Source organism: Phocoena phocoena, chromosome 1 (genome assembly GCF_963924675.1).
Source record: "Phocoena phocoena chromosome 1, mPhoPho1.1, whole genome shotgun sequence".
In the NCBI taxonomy this organism is placed as follows: Eukaryota; Metazoa; Chordata; class Mammalia; order Artiodactyla; family Phocoenidae; genus Phocoena; species Phocoena phocoena.
Window position 1 is genome coordinate 14,614,614 of NC_089219.1, and position 24,427 is coordinate 14,639,040.

Consider the following 24,427-nt stretch of genomic DNA (forward strand, 5'->3'; position numbering starts at 1 on the left):
TCTGAGCCACATAAATACTCTCATACACCCCAATGTGCGCCCCCAGCAGGAGTCCTGGTTTAGGATCTCAGTCAGCTGCTGGGTTCTACGGTCTGGGGAATAGGTGGCCCTATGTGCGTAAGGCTGTCAACTGCATAGGGTCACGGAGCTGCCAGAGGCTGATGACCCATTGTCCTTTTAAGAATTTCCAAGCACATCAAGCTACGTATGAATGGTATCCATTTTATTTCATCTCAAACCATACAGGCCAGAGAGAAAGTGCTTTTCAGTGGCAGATAAGAAAGAGGGGAAGAGACCCTAAAACTCTGCTGCCTCCTCCTTAAATAAAGCACTCACTACCTCACACACCCCTGTCACCTAGAAGTCTGATGGCAGCCTCCACCTCCCCAAGCTCCAAGCTCGCCCCATCTGCTGACACCATGTTCTATTTACTGATCAACCCCCCAGGAGGGAAACTTAAAGGGCATCTTAGCAACACGAGTGTCTAGGAGAAACTTACATTCTCTTCTCAAAACTCAGTAATCAAATTAAAGTCACATTTGCTACCCTGACCCTAGCTTTTCCTTCAGAGTGACAGTGGCTCCCCAAACTACCTGTTACAGCTTGGGGTCTCCACGGTGGGAGACAAACCATGCAGGCCGCCCAACCTACCAACACTGGACACCGCTTGATTTAAGGACACCAAGCAGGGAAGGGCGAGCCCTTGTGAGGGGCGGAGCTCTCCTGCCGAACATGGGCACTGTGGCAGTTCACCTTTAAGTGCCCATCCCCACCTCTTGATGCTGATGGAGAAGAGCTGCAACACCTCCAGCGTCGTCCTACTGATGGTGGCTGCAAACGACCTGCCCTGACAGTAGCTGAAGAACAGCATCTGCAACACGTGCGAGTAGTAGACAGACACACCGCCACCTGCCACCTGGCTGTTACTGTCCTATCACAACAGAGACACAACATCCGCATTAACTTCTCATGCTGCCTGGGCACCAGCTTCTGCTCTGGCTGCTCATTCATTTTACACCATGATTATGGGGTCTCATTCTTAAAGTATGAGATCCCCGCAGGAAACCTTAAAAATACCAAGAGAATACAGGAACTTCAAGTTTAGTCCTAAAGGACTAAAGTTTTTGCTATTAGATAAAAAGTTAGAAGAAAAAAGAGAAACGAACAACAGAAGCCTTGCTAGGCTGATTAAACCTGGCACAGAAGGGAACAGTGCCATGTGCTCTAACCTTCAGGTCCTCGTGGTTTATTTCCAGCACATTAGTGACATAGAAGGGTCCCTGCTGGGCACTGCTGGCCTCTTCCATGAGCTGGGTATAGATGTACCCAGCCGAAGACATTATAACAATGATGTTCTTTCCCTCTTCGTTGAAGAGGAAGGTAACATCTCTTATCTTTGAGCTGGGCAGGAGAAAGTAGAAGGTTGGACTCAAGGCATCAACGGACAGGTCATAAATCTGCAGAATGGAAGGAAGAAAGATCAAATAAGGGAGATCCATTTCAGTCCCGTGCCCAAACTATCCTGGTGCACCCACAGAGCTGCAATCAGTGAGGAATGAGCACTCAATCTCCACTCAGCAAGCACCTGTAAATGCTGGACAATGAGCACAAGATGATAAAGTATCTCTTCACTGCCTCTTAGCAATGAGCAGAGGAGAGATACACATCAACAAATTCTATACCAAGTACAGTAATTAACGGCTGTGAACTGGACACAGCGGGTGTTGAACCAGAATCAATTTTCTGCTATCTGCACACAGATAAGTCCTGCTCAACAACATAACAAAAGGCAACAAAATGTTAGGATTTTTCATTTCTAAGAGACGCTAGCACATATAACGGAGATCAGGCATTCTGGATTTGAAAGCAAAACCATTCTAGGATGAGATCATCAAAGGGCTGTAACTACACCTTGACAAAATCTGCAGTGACGATCGCTAGCTCAGTCTGTGAACCAGGTAACCACACGGCTTTGATGATGAAGTTCCCTGTTGCCAACTGGGGGTGCAAAACCAAATGATCCGACACAGAGCCTGAGCTACTGAAGGTCAGCACGTGGCAGTCCTGGACATGGTGGAAGGAACAGAATGGTTAAAAACGGATTTGGAAAGTAGCCTAATTAATTTCAGAGTTCTAACGCTGCCTTTTCTTCCCTAATATTCCCTGCCTCCAGACAGTACTCAGACTGTCTAGTAACATGTTCAAGTGTCAAGAACACACAAAGATTATTTCCAATACAAAAGAAATCTGGAAGATCTGGAAGAAATTCAGAGATTTCTTTTGTGTTCCCAATGGCTTTTAAGTTCTGATCTCAACAATGAATAAGAGAAAGTGGTGCTGAAAACAGGGGAGAGAAGGTGACTGGGATCCATAGCTTAACAGAACCGAACCTGGATCAGGATTGTTACCTTCAGCCCACAAACAGCAAGGTAGTCCTCCTTGCACGGATTCCCCGTGAGGCTCAGCACAGTAAAGGGGACTGGGGCAGAAGCCAGGCGGGTCAGAGTCAGCTTCCTTTTGCTGGAATCTGCTTGCTTCAGGAGAGCTGAGAGCTGCAGGACAGTGATCTGCAAAGGAATAATTACCAATTTATTCCTAACCCACATCCTCTCAGAGAACACAGAGCAATAAAAAAACGTTCCTTCACTAGAGCTACTGATTTGGAGGCTTTTTTTGTGGGCAAGTCTCTTAGGAAACTCCAAGACCAATACTAGTCATACATTCCCTGGTTAAAAGAATGGAATGCCTTTCATCTCCTCCTTCTAGAGATGACAAAAGAAACCAACTTCTCTTCGTATAACCAGTTCATAAAATTTTTAAACAATTCCCATATACTGTCCCTTCTCATTTTCACTGAGAATGTTTTTGAAAGGATTTTAGAGCTATTTTAATCTCTAGTTTGTTTTTCACTTAAGCTGTGATTAAAACAACTTTACTGATAATGAAGAAGTCAGAATATAGAAAAGTGTGACTTAGGATACTCTCCTCCAGCCTCTCCTGGTTCTATAAAACACGATAAACTTCCTTGTGCCCCTAGAGGGCTGGGAGGGCAGGAAAGAACTAAATAAGGATCACTGAGCCTTCCTATGAAGACTCTTCTCTCCCCACTTGTGTCCTCAGAGTGGCCAAAATGGGAAAGACTGGGAGCCATGGTGTCCTAGGAAACCACCAGTCATTACCTTCGCCTAGGGGTTCCCACAATAGAGTGGGAATTAACTATTTAGACTCTCTGTTCTAGTCACACTGGTCCTAAGTCTAATAAAGTAACTCAGGGTTCAAGTAGAAAAGTTTGTTGAGCTCTGTCCCTGAAGCTTTGCTGGAACCCAATAGACATTTTCCCTGAGGGCCAATCTGAGTATAGTCATCTATTTGTTTTGCTCAGCACCTAAGACAAACATGACCTCAAATGAAAGGGAAGGAATTGGAAGACCCACCTTGCCTTTCTCATGGCTGACAGCCAAATGCTGGCGGCGCCCATGAGGGGAGGAGAGCACACACATAGCCACCCTCCTGAGCACATGGGCGCTGATTAGCTGTCGAATAGTCTGGCCCTGGTCTCCGCTGTAATTCATCCGAACATTCTCAAAGGCACCTTCCTGGGAACCTAATGTGGGAACCTGGCAAAGAGGGAAGCAGAGAGAGAAGGCAGTAATAAGGCAAAAAAGATCAAGTGGATTCATACACATGCTATTCATGTGACAGAGACACTGCACAATTTAGCTATTCAAGAGCAACAGGACTGGGCTTCCCTGGTGGCGCAGTGGTTAAGAATCCGCCTGCCATGCAGGGGACGTGGGTTTGAGCCCTGGTCCAGGAAGATCCCACATGCCGCGGAGCAACTAAGCCCATGCGCCGCAACTACTGAGCCTGCACTCTAGAGCCCACGAGCCACAGCTACTAAAGCCCGCACGCCACAACCACTGAAGCCCGTGCACCTAGAGCCCGAGCTCCGCAACAAGAGAAGCCACGAGAATGAGAAGCCCGCGCGCCACAACAGAGAGTAGTCCCCGCTGGCTGCAACCAGAGAAAGCCCGAGCACAGCAACGACAACACAACGCAGCCAAAAATTAATTAATTAATTAAAGCAATGGATTCCAATCTCTAATCCACAGACAGCTAGGTAAATTCATCAAAATTATTGTCAGTCCAATAAGAACAATGCAGTGAATGTTGCATAGAGCTAAATTAATACAAAGTATTCACTTTTTAAAAATGTTAAAACGCCTTTTTTTTTTGGCTGCGCCACATGGCTTGCAGGATCTTAGTTCCCTGCCCAGGGATTGAACCCAGGCCACAGCAGTGAAAGCGCCAAGTCCTAACCACTGGGCCACCAGGGAATTCCCAACTGTGACTGATGTTTAATAAAATACCAGAATATATGTGTGTGTATTACCAAGTGATGATGTTTCCCTTAAAAGCAGTCACCTTGGGAGATCTATTTGTGTACCTCACTCACTCTCACATTTCCCTTCCGGAAATGCCGACGCTTTACTTCCTACTACTTTACACAGCTGCTGAAGACTCCAGGCAGACCACGCCAGGGGTCCTACAGTCAGCGCTAAGTAGCAGGTGTAAAGTGGATAATGACTTACAACTTACAACCCAAGTCATAGGAAGAATTAAAGGAAGATGACCTAAAGGTAATCTTTGGCTCTAAGCCGAAGAGGACAAGCATTATTTTTGTAAACAAGGTGAACCTTAGGGGAGAAGATACAATAAGGAGGTATTCTATTTTACATAGAGAAGAAATTTCTAACCATTGTAATTTCCCCCAAATGTCGTTCCTCACATCCAGGGGTTCACATGTTTATGTGAACTGAAAAGGAAACTTACTCACTGGGTTTGTTCGAATGACCTCTGGATTCCCTTCTCTGGAAGACACACCTCACATGCTGATTTTCACACTGGATGTCACGGTATCTTAAATTCTAAGTTCTGAATGGCCAGGGGTTGACTGTTCTAAGGATATTCCTCCGAGTGTCTAGAACACTTTGGCATCTCAGTCAACGTGCTGGTTCCCACATGCACCTAACTCCCAGACCCTGACACACTCACCATCAGCTGGTCTGTCATCTCAACAACCTTGTCCACTGTGTGCAGCTCCCGGAGGGCCTGCTGAGCCCGGCTGCTGCTCCCCACAGCTGAAGCCTGCTGGAAGTTGGTCTGAATGGCATCCATGAGGAAATTGAGCATGTCTAACACGAGAGGAGCGAAGGAGAAATTGGCCTGAGAAAAATCCAAATACACAAGTGAAAAAAAAAAGAGAGACAGAAAAATAATGGGTCATACTCATCACCACAATCTTGCTAGTAACTACCTACAGAATCCAGAACCCACTTTCCTCACTTCGGTCTGATATTCTAGCCCTCATCTCACTCTCTCCAGTAACACTGGATTTGATTCCAGTCAATACGCTATTGTGCTACTAACCCAGAGCAATCCTCCTAAACCAGGGACCCCATGTCGATATCCTACTGCTTGAACGCACCCACCATGTATATAATTAGTTAACTTCTCCCCAATGCATCTAGAATGCCTCTAGTGAAAACTGAGAAAATAATCGCTCAAATCATTTTCTGTATTCTGTGCTTCAGATGAGAAAGCCTGACCAAGAAAGTGTGCTCTCGAGTGTTACACAACTAAAATTTACCCTCCCACAAACTTCCCAAACACTCCTCAGTCATAAACTCTTCCTTATGAAGTAGTGACTGACAACACACACTATTCATATTCCACCGTGAAAATCAGTAAATTTAGAGAGAGGAGAAAACAACCCCACGCCCACTAGTCGTAAGGAGAGCCTGGTGCACTGATCGCTCATGGACCAGCTGGCCAGGCTCTGTGCTCTGGCCCCCGTGCCGGACGCCACCAGAGCCCACCTGGTTCTGCAGCTCCTCCCGGCAGCCCTCCACTGTGCGGCACAGGCTGCTCTTCTTGGGCTTCTCTTCATCAGCAACCTTTCCGTCACTGATGGTGACTTTGGCCTTGTCAGCCGGGGAGGTGCTGGTGTGGCGCACGAGACTCTCTGAAACTCTGGGTTCACTCTGAAATGCTGACTCCTTCATGGTGGAGCTCATGCCGCTGCTGGGAGTTCGCTTCACTAGAGCCTAGGGACAGAAAACGTCAGAGACCCCAAGTCTTGCCACAAGCATAGATGAAATACTGCCTAAGATGTTGAAGGAAAATCTGACCCAAAGGAGACACTGGCTAACCATTTAAAGATTATCCAAAAGCCTGAATTCTGGTCTTCATTGTATGCACCTAGTGTCTGGTACTTTACCCACTCAGAGCAATAGGTCTTGAAATTGTGGAGGGGGTCTTTGAAAAAAACTGCAAGATCTCTAGGGACATTGCAAGTTCTAATATTCTAAGTGAAGTGCATAGGCCATGATTATATAGCTAATCAATGACAACCAGAACTTAGTCCTAGACCCAGGCCACCATGAAGGTGACATGGGAATTTCCCAGTTTGGCTTAAGCATTTGTGTCACAAGTCACCCTTTATAGCCGAGAGAATGTTCCAATCTCTCACCAGACAGCTGCCATCTTCCTTGGCTCCACAGTCACAGAAGAAGGATCCATACTTGGCATAGGAAATCTCATGATCCTTGTGGCACACCTTGGCACATACTGTACACACACCCACCCCATCAACCATTTTGCAGGTGTGACAGTGGTACCTACGAAGAATGAGAACCAGCCAATGAGCCCAGAAGTCCCAACAATCAAGGCCCAGCAAACCCTCACCTGAAACGAAAAACTACTCTTACCAATGCTGGTTCATGAATTCTTTCTGAGTGATGGTAAAAGTGCACAATTTATTGCAAAGAGAATCTTCATCCTTCAAAGATAATAAATAGTTTTAATCAGAAATATATCCTTCTACACAGGGACCCATAAAAACACACCCTACGGAGAGTAAACCACTGACTCATAAATGACCAGTAGAAACCTACTCCAACTGGAGATAGCTTGCAGGCTATAAATATGCTGCAATTTCAGGTGAGACCTTAAGGTTTTGTGGCTAAGAAAAAAATAAATCTTATGCTTTCTCTACAAGGAAGCTCACACCATCCCCATGAAGACTCATCTTTGAAACTCCATTTTGGATGCAAAAACCAAGGAAGTGTATGACAAGTACCTCTAGATGGGAGGAAGGCACGTGTTTATTAAACGGTCCTTCCCCTAGGAGATTAGAGCCCTACAGCTAGCTCTGCAGGCCTGGAAAGTCAGTCTGGCATTAGTCATGTAAGCTGTGAGAAAGCAACAAGGGCTGGGAAGAGTTCTGAAGCTCCCAGGGGCTAGAGGGAGGGCCAAAGGACTGTCAGTGTGAGCTCTGCAAGTGCCGATCAGCCATGACCATGGTGGTTACTTTACTTACTGAATCCTCAGCCTGGGAGTCTTCCTCTTCCACTGCCAGCTCCTCCACCCAGTCTGAGTCCACTTCAATGGCCCGCTCTTCCCCATCCACTGAGAGGTGACTTGGGCCTTGACCGTTACTCTGGCTCAAGGCATTGGTGACATCAGCCAAGTAAGACATAACATGGCAGGTACACTCCAGGACTACCACATGCTGTAAGAGAAGACCACCACACCATGGAAACCTCAGTTCTCCATATTCAGTTATTATGTAAACTGTGTTTTCTCAAGCTTTTTCCAATAAAGCTCAATATCAAAGGAATAGTATAAAAGCAGAGAAGAAAAACAACATGTTTTAATTATCTATTTCCCCATCTCGTAGCACTATGACTACATGTAGTTGGTCAATAAACTGTACTGAATCAGTGTGATTCATTCTTTCTTAAGCACAAAGACAACTCTTTAAAAAATTTTATAAAATAAAGTACGATGGAAATCAAGAAAAAAGAGTTAAAATGGAGACAAAGGGCTTCCCTGGTGGCGCAGTGGCTGAGAAGCCGCCTGCCAATGCAGGGGACACGGGTTCGATCCCTGGTCCGGGAGGATCCCACATGCCGCAGAGCAACTAAGCCTGCGCCACAACTACTGAGCCTGAGCTCTGGGGCCCGCGAGCCACAACTACTGAGCCCGCGTGCCTGGAGCCCGTGCTCCACAACAAGGGAAGACACCGCAATGAGAAGCCCGTGCACCGCAACGAAGAGTAGTTCCCGCTTGCCACAACTAGAGAAAGCCAGTTCGCAGCAATGAAGACACAACGCAGCCAAAAATAAATAAATTAATTAATTAAAAAAAAATAAATAAATAAAATAAAAAATAAAATGGAGACAAAAATCATTCAAGAAAAAAATAGACTGATACAAAGAACAGACTGGTGGTGCCAGAGGCAGTGGGTAGGAGGGTGGGCGAAATGGGTGATGGGAGTCAAGAGGTACAAACTTCCAGTTATAAAATAAATAAGTCATGGAGATGTAATGTCCAACATAGTGACTAGAGTTAATAAATACTATTGTATGCATATCTGAAAGTTACGAAGAGAGTAGGTCTTAAAAGTCCTCATTGCAAGAAAAAACAAATTTTGTTAACTACGTATGGTGATGTATTAACTAGACTTACTGTGATCATTCTGCAATAAAAACAAATATCAAATCATTATGTTGTACACCTGACACTAATATAATATTCTATGTCAATTATACCTCAAGAAGAAAGAAAAAAGCTATATTAAAAGTATGAATAAGCTCTCATTGGCTTTTTTCCTGCTGTTACCATTTTTTTTAACCATTAGTGGAAGATATTTAAATTACTGGCTTTTTAATTAATGCAGTAGGGGAGGAAGAGCTTCAGAGATCAAGGGAAAATTTTTCCAGCAAATCACTGCAGAGAGTTCGTGCTTGCCTAAAAAAACCCAAAAGTCTGGCATCAAAGCCTCAGATTTCTAAGTTCCTTCACTCTGCACTCTAACAGTTCAGTGTGGAAAGGATAAAGATCAGCAAGAAAGCAGGGAGAGATGAATGGTGCTGTGGTGGGTCAGAGGCCAGTTATCTGCTCTTAGCCACTATGTCAGGTTCATGGGTTGGGTGGGGGGAGAAAATGCCTGAATGCAAGATTTCTACCAGTTTCCACCCTTTTTCTCGGCACAGTGACCTGAACTTTCAGGTAAAGTAAACAATTCTAGCATCTGGACTGGAGCTGAGGAGGGAGACTGCAACTCTGTGTAACACTCAGAGCACACAGTTCCAATGCAGGAGCAGGGGACAATTTTCCAGAGCGTGCCAATACCTAAAAACAGCAGGAATTCACTGTTTTAAGAAGGACTCTGTTGGATGTCTGCTTACCAGAATATTTCCTTCCTATCACTTCTTGCCACCGAGAAGAGGCCTAAGAGCATGCAGTTAGCAATTACACACTTCCAGGCCTTTGAGATTATAGGCCTTATCCTCTGTAGGCTAGCCAGGGACAGAAACCAACAGGAAGGAGACTTCCACCTGGCCACAAAGATAAGAATCACCACTCCCTGACTGCTGTCACTCCTCACTTGTCTTACCTTTCCATGCATTACATTGGCATTCAGTTTTTCGACCACATTCTTCTGTGACAGGTATTTCTTGCTGTCCCAAAGGAAAAAAAGGGGGGGGGGGACACAAAATCATCTAAGGAATCAAAGAAAGGAAGCATCTTCACATATCTCACATCAATTTGTGGACACTGTGAACCAAAGGCATTCTTAGAAAATTATGTGGGTAATCAGAAGTTGGGGGCTCTGTTCCTATCAGTGGCAGGTGGTACACTTTCCCCAAGACTTCTCCCAGGAATAATGAACAGAAAATCCTACTAATAAAATAATGAAGATTAAATCTAAACTGAACAGTTACTGGCTACTCCCTCAATCCCCAATAAAAAGGTAGAGATTCAAATTTCTTTTATACTCACTCTGAGCTACAGAAAATTGCCTGTAATTAATTATCCCCCTTTTCTCTAAGAGCAATGCTGTAACATACAGATGCGTTCCTCCAATTTCACCCTCTTACCATCTACTCAGCCAGTCCACAGCAGCATTATGAAGCTGAAGATGGCCAGCACCTTGACCTGCACTGGCCAGGGTAGCCATCACAACCATGAGTTCGGGGAAACCAGTCCCATCACCATTGGCCAGCATCTCTGTTGCCATGGGGATCAGGGTGCCCAACAGCACAGCACACACACCTTCCCCGACTTGGCTGATAGAGAAGAAATAGGAAGTTGGTAAGTAATCAACAGGAATCTGACTGTACACTTCTAAATTTATAAGAGTTAATTAAGGAGTTTAAATTTAAACATTAAATGCATGACTATACACACTAAGCCCAGTTGTGGACTTGGGCTACTAGAGCACAAAACATTCATCCCCGTTACAACTGACATGCCAAGTCACTGCAAAAATTTTTCCATGGGAAAAATCAAGAAGAACCACTAGATTTCTTGAGTCTACTGAGAGGGAGCTATGGAATCACCGAAAATGCTCACGACTGATTCCTGAAAGAAAGACAGCGGCATGATCTCACCTTATTTCTGGGGCCGTTAGAACATGTGAAATAAATGCAGGTGCCCTACCTGTTTTCCCGAACAATGTACGTGGTCAACAACTGTAGAAGCTGCCTGTTCTCCTGGATCACATCCAGCTGATCGGAATCTTTGGGGGGCGATGCAGTCATGCGGGTGAGCCAGGCCTGGAGACGCACAGGCTCCACACAAGCCAGCTGTGCCAGGGAACCACAGAGATGCAGAAGGCTCGGGTTAGGGCTCTTCTCAGCTGGAGACAGACCGAGAGGCGAAGGTCAGTGAAGGAGGGCAGGGGGAAAGGAAGGAAGGCGCAGACTGTGAGCCTGGAAAGGGGGAAAGGCTCCAAGGAAGTTTTCGACTTCCTTCCAAACTACCTCTGAGGGATTCTCTCCGCATGTTAGCATTTTCATGCCATAGTTATACTTGGGCAGAAGATAGGCACAGTCATTAGGTGGACATCAAAGTTCCCTTAAGAAGATTACTAAAAGCTGTCACTCACTCAGCTGGAAGAGTTTGGTGAAGAATTTCAAAACTCGGTTACAGAATTTAGCAGAGAGGTTCTCATTGGCTGTTGCCATCATGACCTGCACAAGTTCTCCACTGAAAGGCAAGAGGGTAAAAATGGAAGAATCACGTTAAGCTTCACATAAAAGGCATCCGTTTCTATTTCTTCACAATCTCATCCCCTCTAGGGGAACTGGTCATTTGTGAGTCAACAATGCCAGGTGTTCATGAAATCAACCCCCTCCACCAATAACCTCAAGGAGTCAGCAGTTAACTGAAGTCCTCCCAGAGGTACAAACACCTAAGCAGGCTTTTGTATTCCCTGAGAAAGAACACCCAAGTCAACAAAGACAGGTCCCTACTTCCAGGAGATATTCAAAAATGTTCACTGAGGAGAACAAAACATAGCTCACCTGTCAGAGAAAAATTCCTCCATAGCTTTACGAGCCTGACTGCTTTCCAGTTGCTTTTCCAAATATTGGAGACATTCCTCTAAGATGGATTCATCCAGTCCACTGAAAATCCAAAAGAAAAATTAACTACCAGAAACAAGGGCTGTTTCAGTGTCCTGCTAATCCTGACCTTTAAAAATCCAAAGTCTGTTTACAGCTACACCTTTTGAGGGCAATATTCAATTTTGTTTTGTCAAAGCTTAGCATAAACCCTGGCATACAGTAGGTGCTCAATAAATTTTTGAGGAATTAAACTGAAATAAAATTTTAAAATTCCTAAAATCTGAGATAACTGATGTAGTCGATGGCTAAGAGTTCCAAGAATCACTGTTGTTATTTCAAACTGTTAGAAAGAGGAAGGAAGGGAGGGAAACACTGAAGGCGAGAGGGGGGACGAAAGAGAAGTGGGGAGGGAGAGAAAAAGAAAAGGCAGCCCCTGATGAAAACCTGGATTCCTCAACAACAAAAAGGCAGGAAATCCCAATACCTGGAGCCCTTTATCTGTACAGTTCTCAGTGGGATAAAACTGTAACTTATTCAAGTGTTCTGTAAGACTCTCCTACATCAACATGGCCTACACTATCAAGGTCAAACAATGCTATGAGACCGCCTAATTCCACAGAACGCCTATCTCAGAAGCATGGTTACAAAAATATTAGAAATTTTATCATGCTCCTTTGTACACTTCATCACATCTAGTACAGCATGTTTATTCCTAAGAATTAATCACAAAAGAAGATTCCAAGTAACCTTTCATGCGTGTCCACAGGAACACAAAACGCACACAAGTATAGAACTTTCTGTTAAAAAGCACAATCACAATCTATTAATTAACGACATAAAGAAGCTAGTGTTGGTACATTTCACTGATGGCAGCAGGAGGTCACAGGAACCGGAGGCTTCTCCCCAATCAGGCTCACCTATTGGGATCTGCATGATTAGCCAGAATGTTGTAACAGCCAGTGATCAGTTTCTCATAAACGCGAGCCAAGAACTCATCAGACTCTGCAGGGCCCAGGATGCGCTCCAGAGAGTTGCTACTGATCTCAGCGACACTCTCAGTGCTCGACTCCAGAAGAAGGGGAAGCAGGGTCCGAATTACCTGTGGCGGGTTCATCTCATCGGACCAACTTCAGCAAAGAAAACAGAACCAAATTAGTGAATATACTCCTCTCAAAAGCTGCGAGGGGAGGAGAGAGCAATCTACTCATTTACTGAGAAGGGCTTTTTTCCTTTGATAGTTCTTTTTTACATAGGTATAATCATGCAACTTCATGGTCTCCTTTCTCATTACCATATCAGACGTTAAAATCATTTCCATATAAAAAGTTCACTTATTAAGATGTTAAATCAATACTATAAAATGTATTTTATAATATTTAGAAAAGAAGATTAACTGAAACCTAAACTAGTAACCCTCCCAGACAACCTTTCTAGAAGAATTCCCAGGAATCTGGATCACTTTTAAGGCAATGAGATATAGGACTTTACCCGTGACCTATGTACAGGAAAACAAAATAGTCCCTCCACTGGCCTGCCCTTAGTCTCCACGATGGCAGCATCTAACTTCCGCAACGAATCTGGAGAAGCACGACTTCAAATACATCATTGTCACCTTGAAACTTAAACCCAGAGTACCTCCAAATCACAATATGGTTTAAAACCAGCATGCCTTTTCTGAAACATACTACACAGAAGGAGGGGGGAGGTACTCGGCTGCCCTTCACATCTAAGCCAAAAATCATTCTAGGTAAACGTTCATACTCTAAGGCAACAGGCTCTCTCTGCTATAGCAGGCAAAAAAAGTATTATTATGCAGTTATTAAAACTCTCATTGTCTTCCCTTAGCTGTGACAGAATACAGGAGTAGAGAGCACTTAGGGCTACATAAAAGGTACTCACACTATAAGATCTCCAGTCAACCTGACCAGTGAGAGGAGGGTGTGCTTCAGGGAAGCAGCCAGGGGCAGACTCTGGCCACAAAGAGTCCCCAGGTGAGCGGCCTGCACAGCACTGATGTAACTCTCAGAAGGGATGGTGTCATTGGCAAAGGCATTGCGCTGAAAGGAGGCAAAGCAGACATCAACGGATAGACCATCTATCTCCCAGGACCAAATTCTTACGTGAGAAAAAAGAAACCATGATGACATAACCGAAGACCCCACTGAGATTTACAGACAATGACTCTATTCAGTATACACTCTTATTCATCCTGGGAAGGAAAGTGGGGTGGAGTGAAGGAAACAGTTAACAAATTTTAATTAGCACAAAGTCGAGTTAAAACTTAAAAGTTAAAGTTAAGCTAAGGGCTTCCCTGGTGGCGCAGTGGTTGAGAGTCCGCCTGCAGATGCAGGGGACACGGGTTCGTGCCCCGGTCCGGGAAGATCCCACATGCCACGGAGCAGCTGGGCCCGTGAGCCATGGCCGCTGAGCCTCCGCGTCCGGAGCCTGTGCTCCGGGAGAGGCCTCAACAGTGGGAGGCCCGCGAACCGCAAAAAAAAAAAAAAAAAAAAAAAAAAAGTTAAGCTAAAATTTAGTTAGCACATAGTTAAGATACCCAATACCACTTTTCAAATAATTAGAATATATTATATTTAACATTAAAACTATGTTTGTTTGCCTCTAGTAACTGAGAAAGATCTGGATTTTACAATGCGTCTGGGTCCGCATTACAAATATCTTAATTATCCTTGCACTATAGCTCTGGGTGATGTAAACAGAGGTCACAATTACAAAGCAGGGATAACTAGATTATAACACTTGGCTTTTCCAAAGAACTGTGATAATGCAATAATCTGTTAATAGAGGTAATCTGAGTAGAGCACACAGAAAGATCAAGGAAACTAACAGAGGACTCAACAGCCTTCCAAAAGCCTAGAGAACTTAAAAGCTACCCCATAAAATTATGTACGACAAAAGGAGCAGGCTCTTGACATATAACCTAAAAAGGAAAGGAAACAGTTAACGTTTACTGAGAATTCACGTCACAGATAATGTGCTAAGCACTTCTCATTTAATATCCTTAATCTTTACATCCCAGTATTTAGCAGATGAAGAACCTGAGGCTCCTAGCAGTTGACCCTTAAGTACCACAGGGGTTAGGGGTGCTGACTGTGCAGTGAACAATCCAGGTACAACTTTACAGTCAGCCCCCCATATGTGCAGTTCCACATCCACAGATTCAACCAACCACAGATCATTTAGTACTGCAGTCCAGATTTAGTGAAAAGAATCGTGTGTAAGTGGACCCATGCTGTTCAACCCTGTACTGTTCAAGGGTCCGCTGTAATAAAGCAGTTACTCTATAACCCAGTAACAGACTTCTTATTCTTAGCAAAATGATCATATGAGTACCATTTGAGTAATTCAAGGCCTTGATCATTGATTCAGCCATAGCAAGTACTACTGCAGCATATTAAGATCTCTTGGTGGCTAGTTTAAGCCTAAAGAGTAAGAAGAGAACACGGAAACAGAACAGTGCTCCTCATTTCTACTCCTGGGAACAGACAGACGCTCACCCAGGATCCAATGTTCGGAAACTCATTGGTGTTGATGTTGTTCCAGGATTCACACACAGCCTGCACTGAAGATGGTAAATTCTGAACCAGTGTTGGACCTGGAGGAGACAGAAGGGACAAGGAGTCATCGTAAGAGAGAAAGAATGACACACAGCCTTTTAAAAGCCAAGCCCAAATGAAGAGAGAAACACACCACAGCCCGGGCTGTCAACATAATCACTAAGATAGCTTAGATGGATATTTATTTCAGTAGTAGCACTATGTCCAAGAACTTGCTAAGTGCTTAACAGCTAACAATCTCAACTGTAAGGTTTTCATTTCCCGTCGTATTCACTGTCTAATCTTGCAAGTAAAGAAGACAACTGAATAAAAGATGCAAAGTGAGAGCAAGTCACTACAAGTCACTATTAAACGTCTAGACCTTCTATGAATAGGTATCACTTTGATCTCTTTTCTACTTAACACAAATCTTGAGGGCAGGGATCATTAATGCACATTAAGAACAGTATTCAAAGAAGTAATGGAATTAAATTTCTAAAAGTGAGAATATCTGAACATTAAAAGGGTCCTTGAAGCTTGAAATTCAGGAATACACAAATGCCTGTGAATTTTAAAGGGTAACTATTGCACTTAACTCCAATCCTGCTCAAGTCCTCTTGATTCCCCAACCTAAATTTCGATCAGATCATTCCGAACACAAGGAAGAAGTTCTCCCAAGCACTAAGCAGTAGCTTGCTAGTTTTCCTAATCTCTATAAATGAAAAGAACAAAGGTCTTTGCCAACAGCGAAATAGCCTAATGCCTTGGAATCAACTTATCTTGGTTTGGATCCCAGCTCTGCCACTTGCAAGATGTAGGATTTGGGCAAATAACTTCTCTAAGCCTCAATTTCCTAATGAGTAATGGGGGATAATAACAAAACTTACCTAATAAGGTTACTGTGAAGATCAAGACAGATAAACCTATGTCAATGCTTGACACTCAGAAAGATTCCAATAAATGATAAATGCAGTAGACAGGTAGAAAGGGAGAAAACTAGCACTACTAGTCATACTAGTGTTAACAGTCTTATTCAAAAGCACATTCACTTACCCAGAGTGTTCGCCTTGCACCTACTAGAGCCAATAGCCAAAACAGCAGCAAAGCCGTGCAATTTCTCCTGGGAAGGTTTTTCAGTGGATCCCTCCTCATTAAAGTTCTGCAGCAAATAGGCTCTGGAGAAAAAAATAGGGGGTTATGTCAAAGCTGAAGGAATCTAGTGCCATTTTGGTTAGGAAAAACTAACCCTAGACAAATCGAAAAACCTTTATCTCAGTTGGGTCTCCTAAGGATTACAATGGGTAATTGTTTCCCAAAGCATATGCCACCCTCTGAAATGCTTACAAAACTCGATTTCCAGGACATATCTACCACACTCTTCCTGGCCTCAGAAGACTGGCAATGTATATATTAAAGGCTCTGAGAAGTATTATTTTTTCTCTTTTAAAAAAAGCACTTCCTAAACTTATTTGCCCAGGAACATGTATTAACAGCTCAGTTTAGAAAGTCTTAGCCTGATGGGCCAGATTAGAGCCTAGACACTCTCAGAGGGCAGTGACTTGGTCAGCTTTGCTACCACTGTACCCCCAACACCTAGAAAAGTACTTGACATGTAGCAAACATTCTCACTTGTCATTCAAGTTTATTGCTCATATTCGTTCAAAAGTTTTGCCTCAAGCAATAGTCCTCTGTCTACTGCAAAGCATTCACACTAAGACATTAGTTAAGTTTTACAACGATCTAAGTCCCTTTCACCATCAACGCCCCATAAAACAGGAACTGAACAGTGAAATCCTACAGGGACCAGATAAAGTAAATGAGCTTAAAGGGGCCCAGTGAGAATGGCTAACGAGAAGCAGCCAGTCCTTAGCTGCAGTTTGTCCCTGTCATGTGGGGAGACACGCCCAGTTTTGCCAGTTCTTCCAAAGGAAGAAAAGCCAGAAATCTTGATTTGTGAATAAATTCCCAATTTTTATAAATGAATTCTAAAATATTTAAACATCATGCAGAATAAACAAAGCAAGTCTACAGGGTGTGTAACTTGCAATCTTTATTACAGAAAGGGCCGGGTTTCAAAATACTCTCTAGGGGATTTCCCTGGTAGTGCAGGAGTTAAGACTCTGTGCTCCCAATGCAGGGGGCCTGGGTTCGATCCTGGTCAGGGAACTAGACCCCACATGCATGCTGCAACTAAGAGTTCGCACGCCACAACTAAGGAGCCCGCCTGCCGCAACTAAGACCCAGCGCAACCAAATAAATAAATGAGTATTTTTTAAAAATACTCTCTAACTCATTAAGAAAATTTTTTCTCTACCTACATACCATGAAATTTAAAGAGCTTCAACTTAGTAAATAACAGAAATGATAGTGTTTGGAAAAATTACATTATCTTTCTTTGCACCCTACAAAAAAATGCTAGAAAATATTTAAAGATGAAAGTAAACCGCCCAAGCATCTGCATTCCCCCATCTCCGACATCTCTGGGCAGGCAGCCCATCACACCTAGTGAATGATGCGTAGGTGTCAATGAGCTGCAGTGTGGCTGGAAGCAGGTTCTTGGTGATCTCAGACGACTTATGAGGATCGGTCTCGGCAGCCATCTTAGAAAAATGTTCATCCAGAGAGACCTGGACCTTCGAGATAGCAGCATCGAGGGTGTAGATGGACTGCAGACTGGGAACTTCATGGAGCTGCAGGATGGTGGTACAGTCGATGCTACAGAAGGACGAGATCTTTAAAGATACATGAGATATTAATTAGCTGTAGCAAAAAGAACCTGTGGCCTAAGCCAAGTTCTACCATCATGGAGCCCCAACCTCCATACCTGTCGAGCAACGTATTCCTCGACAGTTTCAACGTCGTATTTCACTGAGCTGCACTTGCTTGATGCCAGCTCTAGGAGAGAACCAGCATGTTCTGCCTTCATTCCCTGTTTGATAAGGTGGTCCTATTTACAGCAAGAAGAAAGTGTTCAGGAGATCAACACAGACAGCGTCTAAGGCTTTCATCAGCCTTAAATTTAAAAGTTCCTAGAATTAGAGTATGTTGGCTTTGAATACTCCATAGCAGCAAGCCTTGTGGTACCTTTATCCAGCTGACATAGGAGCTGATCCGGAGGCGGGAAGACCACCGCAGAGTGTGTAGGATGTCACATTCGCTCATCTCTGGTGAGTTCACGGCCAGCTGGTTCATGTAAGTCTTTGATGGTGGCAAAATCCCTAGAATCCTCCAGAGTATCAAGAAGTAATATTGAAGGGCACAGGCCTCCTGGAAGAAGGAAAAAGAGCAATCACAGCGGTTGAAGCTTTTGGTATTGCCTCAACAGCTCCCTAACTGTAAGAATTGTTCCAAATTCAATTTTCAAAGCAGAAATGGGTGGAGTCCCAACCTTCAACTGAGATTTGGCTCTCAAGTCTGCTCACCAGGTCTTTCTAGAGAATACACCCAAAGCAGAAAATGGTAAAACGCATACTTTATATCTATATAAAACTTGTTCCATATTCTGCACATTTCACAGGCCAAGAAAGCAATTCTGAGACAACTTTGGCTCCCCAGTAATTCACCAAGTAACTGAAAGAGAGCAAGACATTCTCCTCAGCACGCCCGCAATCAGCTGGCCCTTTCTGTGGCCTTAATTGCTGTTATGAGCTCTATAGGCACGGGACACATTCACAGGACCACAGGAAAAGCTCAAGTGTGAGGCTTTCAATATCATACAACAACCAGCATTCACAGGAGATACAGAACTTAGGAGACGCTTACTCTCAAAGTCACATTCTTCTAAATGTTAGCAAAAAAATGCAAAAATGATAAAAAATTATCTCTAAGGTGAACATAACCACCCAAACTAGACAGAAATAATGAAGTATCTAGTCAGTTTTGCAAACAGATATCCAATAAACTGCTAGATGCCAGAAGGAAATTTCTGGTAGACTGCTACCCAATCATCAAACATATCCCAAACTCTTCTTAATTAGCCCAGGTTTCCACGGTCTTACCAGGGCTGTTACATTCTTGTTTTCCTTTCTCCTGACTGTATCAAGCTGGGATCCAGCCGCCAGCAGGGATGTCAGTGCAATGTAGAGCTCATCATACTTGACAAGCTTGGAGTAAAGAACATCACATGCCTAATATCAAGAAAGAAAGACAATCGTTTTTTCTTATTTTTTGAAATATCTTTTTCCTACTACCCATACACTGCCACTTAAACTCAGGATTGACAAAATAGCTCACTCCAGATATAGTTATTAATTTCTCATTGCAGCGTGATTCCCACTTAGGGACCAGCTCAGTTTATGGATTATTGTGAGCACACAAGTGCAGGCTTTAGAATGAGGTAACTATTTTGTCCATTAAAATAGCTGCGTGTGAAAATGCTAACAGATAGTCTTCAGGAATAATGTATCAGAGGTGTCAACCGCCAAGAAGGACATCCCCTTCCGCCAAACTGGAGCCCAGTGAATAAATCTCAAAACAACACTTTCCTTTTAGAATAAACTCAAATCCTAATACAGACCAAATTCCCTCATTACAAAAAGTTAAGTCATTCCCTTTCCCCTGATAGACTGATTTTGGTGGAGACCACCTAACCAACATGTAAAATGGGATTTTTAAATTCCTGGTACCACAGAATCAAGTCGGTTCAAATCATCTTCTGAGGCTTCTGGGGACAGGACACAGTAGAATCTGGGTTGTAGGACAGCATCTGAAAAACAATGTGCTTACTGAAAGAATGGTTTCATTCTCAAGTCTAACAAATATGAAACATAAAAACTAAGAAAACATTTTGGACCAGGGTTTCCCAACCTTGGCACTACACATTGACATTCTGGGCCAGATCATTCTCTGCTGTGGGAAACTCTCCTATGTTTAGCACCATCCTGCCTTCTATCCATTGATTGCCAGTAGCACCCTCCCAGTTGTGACAACCAAATATGTCTCCAGACATGGTCCCAGGGCCCCTTAGGGGATGGGGAGCACAATCATCCCCAGATGAAAACTTCTGCTCTGGGAGTGAACTTCTGCTCTATAATCATCAAGTTAATCAACAAACTTGATGATTGTATCAAACTTGTATCATTAGACTGACTGCCAAAAACTTAAATGCTGTTTCCCCAATATCAAAGGGACTAACTACTAAGAGATCCCAATGATAATAAATTCATGCTAGAGCTTGATGAACATTTCCACCAAATACACTTTACATCTAACAATCCTCAGATGAAAGCGAACACATGCTAAAGTGAACACAAGAGGCACCTTCTGAAAAGTAGGGACCACTGCTACGTGAGAAACACTGGAGAGAATGTCACAGCTCCCACTGTCTGAAGACCCTGACCCAAAGAAATCAGCCTGTGGGTTAGAACCATGTCCCTAAGGGAAAATTAATTCAATCACCCAGTGTGGCAGGAATACATATACTGCACTCTATGGCCAGAGGATTCGTAATTCTCATGTCTCAATGTTTTTTGCTTTTAAATAGATGCAGGATATGCGAGAGTCTGTTTCCCCAAGAGTTTTGAATCTCTAGGTATCTGCCACCCACAGGAAGGAGACTAAACCGATGACCAAAGATCCTCAAGGATGCCCCCAAGCTCCAAATTCAACCCCTCCAATGAAAATCAGCAAGTCAGTTTTTTATTGACAATCTTCTTTCTGACCTGATGAAAAATGCTTAGACCAGTTTTCTTCTACTTCTTTGAACCCATGATATAGAGGGGTGGTCGCCCGGCGGCTGTTGCTGTCCTGGGATCCATTCACCCACCCAAAAGGCGGGCTAAGCAGGTTATGTTGCACCTTTTAAAACACAAATACTCAAATTAAGAAAGATACACAGTCATCATTCTGCTTCTCACTCCAGGCTTGACATTAGATCGGTACACCAAAGTTTGGGAAACTTATAAACCAAAACAAAATTTTAGATTTCACTGTGACTTCTTTTGGGAAACATCTTTTTGCTGGAGTATAAAGGGAATAGTGCTCAATGAAACATCTGAAGAAACGCTGAATTCTTAAGTGGCCCTTCCATCCTCATTTTGGATCCCTGCAACAAAGGAATTTACTAACCCATAAAATTTACTGCTCGACCATCATTCAACCGCTAGTAAATACTAACTGAGGCCTGACACATGGCACTGTGCTCGACACAGGCAAAGTGGGGTAGTTCAAAGAAGGACACCTGTGAACAGAGCCTATGAGTCAATTTTAACGAATGCATCAAATCAAATAATCTACATGTATCGCTTCTGGCTAAACATAAACTGTGGGTGCAAAGACACAAGTCCCAGGGGTCACCTAAGGCTAATCAAACACACCGCAATGAACACCTAAACCCTAAAGTGAGCAGGTCATTTTGGTTTGGAGCATGGTGACCTGAGAATAACTACGCTCTCAGTAACCGCTGTAAAGCAAAAAAGAACGTGTTCATCTGTACCTGCTCAAACAGATACACAGGGGCTTTGGAGTACTGATGAAGCAGATAATCAAAGATCAAAAGCAGGCGAGCCAGGATGAGAGGCACAGAGCGCGTCTGGGCATCCATGTTGGCACTCAACTCCTGGATGATCTGCACAAAAAGGGTCAATATGTCCCGCCGGCCTTTCTCAGAGAAGTTGTGGAAAATGAGGAGGAGCAGCTGCAGGTGTTCTACATTCAAATCTTCCGTCTCACCGGGCACCACCCCTTGCAGGGCATTCTGCTTCATTGTTGACAAAAACCTACCACAGAGGAAAGGAGAACATGTCTGGTGAGGAAAAGTCAGAACATCCCCCAAGAGAGACAATGTCCAATGCCGGAAGAGTCCAACTTCTTAAATTAAGATAACGAATTAAGGAAGACAAGAAGCTACATGTAATGAGAAGATAAAAACAAAATCTTGGCTACAAAAAAGCCAGATTTGGCCACAAACACATTTTCAAGACCCTTCGGCAACGTTAACCGCGGCCACAGTGGTGGTAACCCCCATGCTGCCATTCCTGACAATTCTGAAAAGAATTACAAGTTCTCCAAAAAGCCAGCTTTTTTTTTTTAATTAAGAAATCCGGGCAGATAGAAGCAATTCAGTTACTTTTTCCCTATGATTTGATTCTATAGTTTAATTCTCGTTTTGAGAATTTATACTACAGGTTAAAAATCACTGCATGGTAACAGTCAAAATTAACTCAATGCACTTAAAAAGCAATGAAAAAACGGTACTAGTCAGAGAATTTGTGAGAAAAGCTTTTATGCAAAAAAGGAATGAATGTAGCCAACTATTTCCACTGCCTTTGGCTATTAGGAAAGAGATTTGTATTTTAATAAGGGTTTCGCTCCCGATCTCCCCCTGGCCCCCACCTTCCAGCCTTTTTGCAGGATTCCACCAGGAAAAATATAGTGCATATCTGGCATTCAAGGGGGTTTACAATTTCTCAAATCCAGCATTAGAGCTATTTGATCGTAGAATGGTGAAGAGGAAAACAAAGCCGTTTAGGAAAACAAACTGCTTTGAAGACTCCCAACCATGTAAACAAAAATGGCAAATATAGGTCCATCTAAAGAGGATTTAGATGATTAATGTGAGCTTCCCCCAAGTAAAAAAATTCTTTAAAAGTTGTCCAAAAAAGACTGCAAGTCACTCTAAGTGGTTTCATGTTGAAAGCAAAATAACCGAAGACAGAGTTGGCTTCCCTGTTCCCTCTCTTTCAAAAATAACCAGGTCAGGATAAAATTGGTTACGTTCAGGATTCAGGTTCTATCTCATAATTGCAACCAAATCCCCCATGTGCTAAAGGAAGATTCTATTTCCAGACTGTAGTTTATATACTTCTGTCTCTTAAACAGCACAACTCCCCTCAAATCCCATCGGAAACACACTCCTCCACCCTCGCCACTTTAAATTTATCAGAGTACCATCCCAGAGCCACAGATGAACTACAAATAAGTCAAACAAATTTTAAAAAGCAGCCTTCTCCGTGGGGCTACTGTTTAAGCTACCTTACCTGTCCCAAACTTTAAGGCATTCAGGGACGTCAGGGTCACCTTGAGCACCAGCTTTATGCTGCCAGATGAGCAGGAGGCGTGAAAGCACAGACAGGCTTTGAGGATGAATGTACAAGGGCCAAGGGCCCTCAGAAAAAGGAGCCACTCCCAGCTGCTGCAACAGTGTATTCTAACATGAAAGACATACAAGAGACCATTAGGGAAAAAGGCAGGGGCTGAAGTCAACAGGTTACTAATGCTCTCTAATGTTACTTTTTAACACTGAAAGGAATACTTTAAAGAAAGGAAGACAGAGAAATTCAAATTCAGAAGCAGTCTGCAAAAGGTCATTCGCACATGAGAAAAATATAAAGGAAAAATTACTAATCTAACCCCATAATTAACAACTATAGTTAATTAGTGTCAGAAACGGGGTTCCCAAAAAGGAGACGTGCATGGAGACAGACAGCAGAATCATGGTAAGTTTCCAATGGAAACTGTGCCTTTGAAAGAAAACTTCTTCAACAACTGTAATAGCTAACATTTTTCTTTCATAATCAGTTACATGTCACAAACAACAATCCAAAGGGGGATTTCCAACAACTTATAAGTCCAACAACTTCTATTAATAGTATTAGCAGAGAAATTTTGCCTCTAAGATATCAAGGCATCTAGAATTAATCAGGGTTGTCTTTGCCTCCAGTTGTGGCATGTCTTTCAAATGAGCTTTACTTTCAGCTTAGTTACCTAAGCTGCAACTTATCTCCTCAAATACACACACAAGCTGAGCAGGATGCCAATGGAAAACCAGACAAAAGCCCGCTTTCTCACTTGGCTTCAGAAAACACAAATCACGGTTACCTCAAGGATACAGGATAAATTTTGAAGTCTGCCAAATTAAATTATATTCTTATAAAACATCCCAGCGAGGGACTTCCCTGGTGGTGCAGTGGTTAAGAATCCGCCTGCCAATGCAGGGGACACGGGTTTGAGCCCTGGTCCAGGAAGCTCTCACATACGCGGAGCAACTAAGCCCATGCGCCACAACTACTGAGCCTGCACTCTAGAGCCCACGAGCCCCAACTACTGAAGCCCATGTGACTAGAGCCCGTGCTCCGCAACAAGAGAAGGCACCGCAATGAGAAGCCCGCGCACCTCAACGAAGAGTAGCCCCCGCTCACCGCAACCAGAGAAAGCCCGCACGCATCAAGGAAGACCCAATGCAGACAAAAATTTTAAAAATAAATTATTTTAAAAAAAAATCCTAGAGGACCCTATTCCTCGAAGACATTCAAAAAGTCACAGATATCATGAGTAGTTCCCAGGTAATGGGGGGTTACCATAGGCTAACTGTTGTACAGAGACCATCACACTAAATGCTCAGAGCTACGTCAGGGGTGTGCTCCACTTCACTGATGTGGAAAACAGAGCTCAGAGTGGCTTAAGAACATGACCAAAGCCAGAAGATTACCAAGTGACGAAGCAAGGTTTATCTCTAAA

General features: G+C 43.4%; 1 protein-coding gene across 1 annotated transcript in view; it reads right to left on the minus strand.

Moving 5' to 3' along the window:
* Nucleotides 1-24,427, minus strand: part of UBR4 (ubiquitin protein ligase E3 component n-recognin 4) — a 127,572-nt gene that overhangs the window by 77,079 nt on the left and 26,066 nt on the right. Inside the window, exons 18-44 of the mRNA XM_065885888.1 lie at nt 22,948-23,117; nt 21,405-21,687; nt 20,632-20,767; nt 19,597-19,676; nt 18,970-19,098; nt 18,056-18,238; nt 17,796-17,918; nt 17,474-17,703; nt 16,025-16,146; nt 14,933-15,030; nt 13,317-13,474; nt 12,335-12,544; nt 11,376-11,477; nt 10,958-11,058; nt 10,510-10,708; nt 9,948-10,136; nt 9,464-9,527; nt 7,382-7,573; nt 6,771-6,841; nt 6,533-6,680; nt 5,880-6,107; nt 5,056-5,226; nt 3,435-3,617; nt 2,409-2,567; nt 1,912-2,064; nt 1,230-1,457; nt 774-931 (exon numbers count right to left, since the gene is read on the minus strand). Coding sequence (XP_065741960.1) covers nt 774-931; nt 1,230-1,457; nt 1,912-2,064; nt 2,409-2,567; nt 3,435-3,617; nt 5,056-5,226; nt 5,880-6,107; nt 6,533-6,680; nt 6,771-6,841; nt 7,382-7,573; nt 9,464-9,527; nt 9,948-10,136; nt 10,510-10,708; nt 10,958-11,058; nt 11,376-11,477; nt 12,335-12,544; nt 13,317-13,474; nt 14,933-15,030; nt 16,025-16,146; nt 17,474-17,703; nt 17,796-17,918; nt 18,056-18,238; nt 18,970-19,098; nt 19,597-19,676; nt 20,632-20,767; nt 21,405-21,687; nt 22,948-23,117 — 4,268 coding nt within the window. The remainder of the gene's footprint in view (nt 1-773; nt 932-1,229; nt 1,458-1,911; nt 2,065-2,408; nt 2,568-3,434; nt 3,618-5,055; nt 5,227-5,879; nt 6,108-6,532; nt 6,681-6,770; nt 6,842-7,381; nt 7,574-9,463; nt 9,528-9,947; nt 10,137-10,509; nt 10,709-10,957; nt 11,059-11,375; nt 11,478-12,334; nt 12,545-13,316; nt 13,475-14,932; nt 15,031-16,024; nt 16,147-17,473; nt 17,704-17,795; nt 17,919-18,055; nt 18,239-18,969; nt 19,099-19,596; nt 19,677-20,631; nt 20,768-21,404; nt 21,688-22,947; nt 23,118-24,427) is intronic.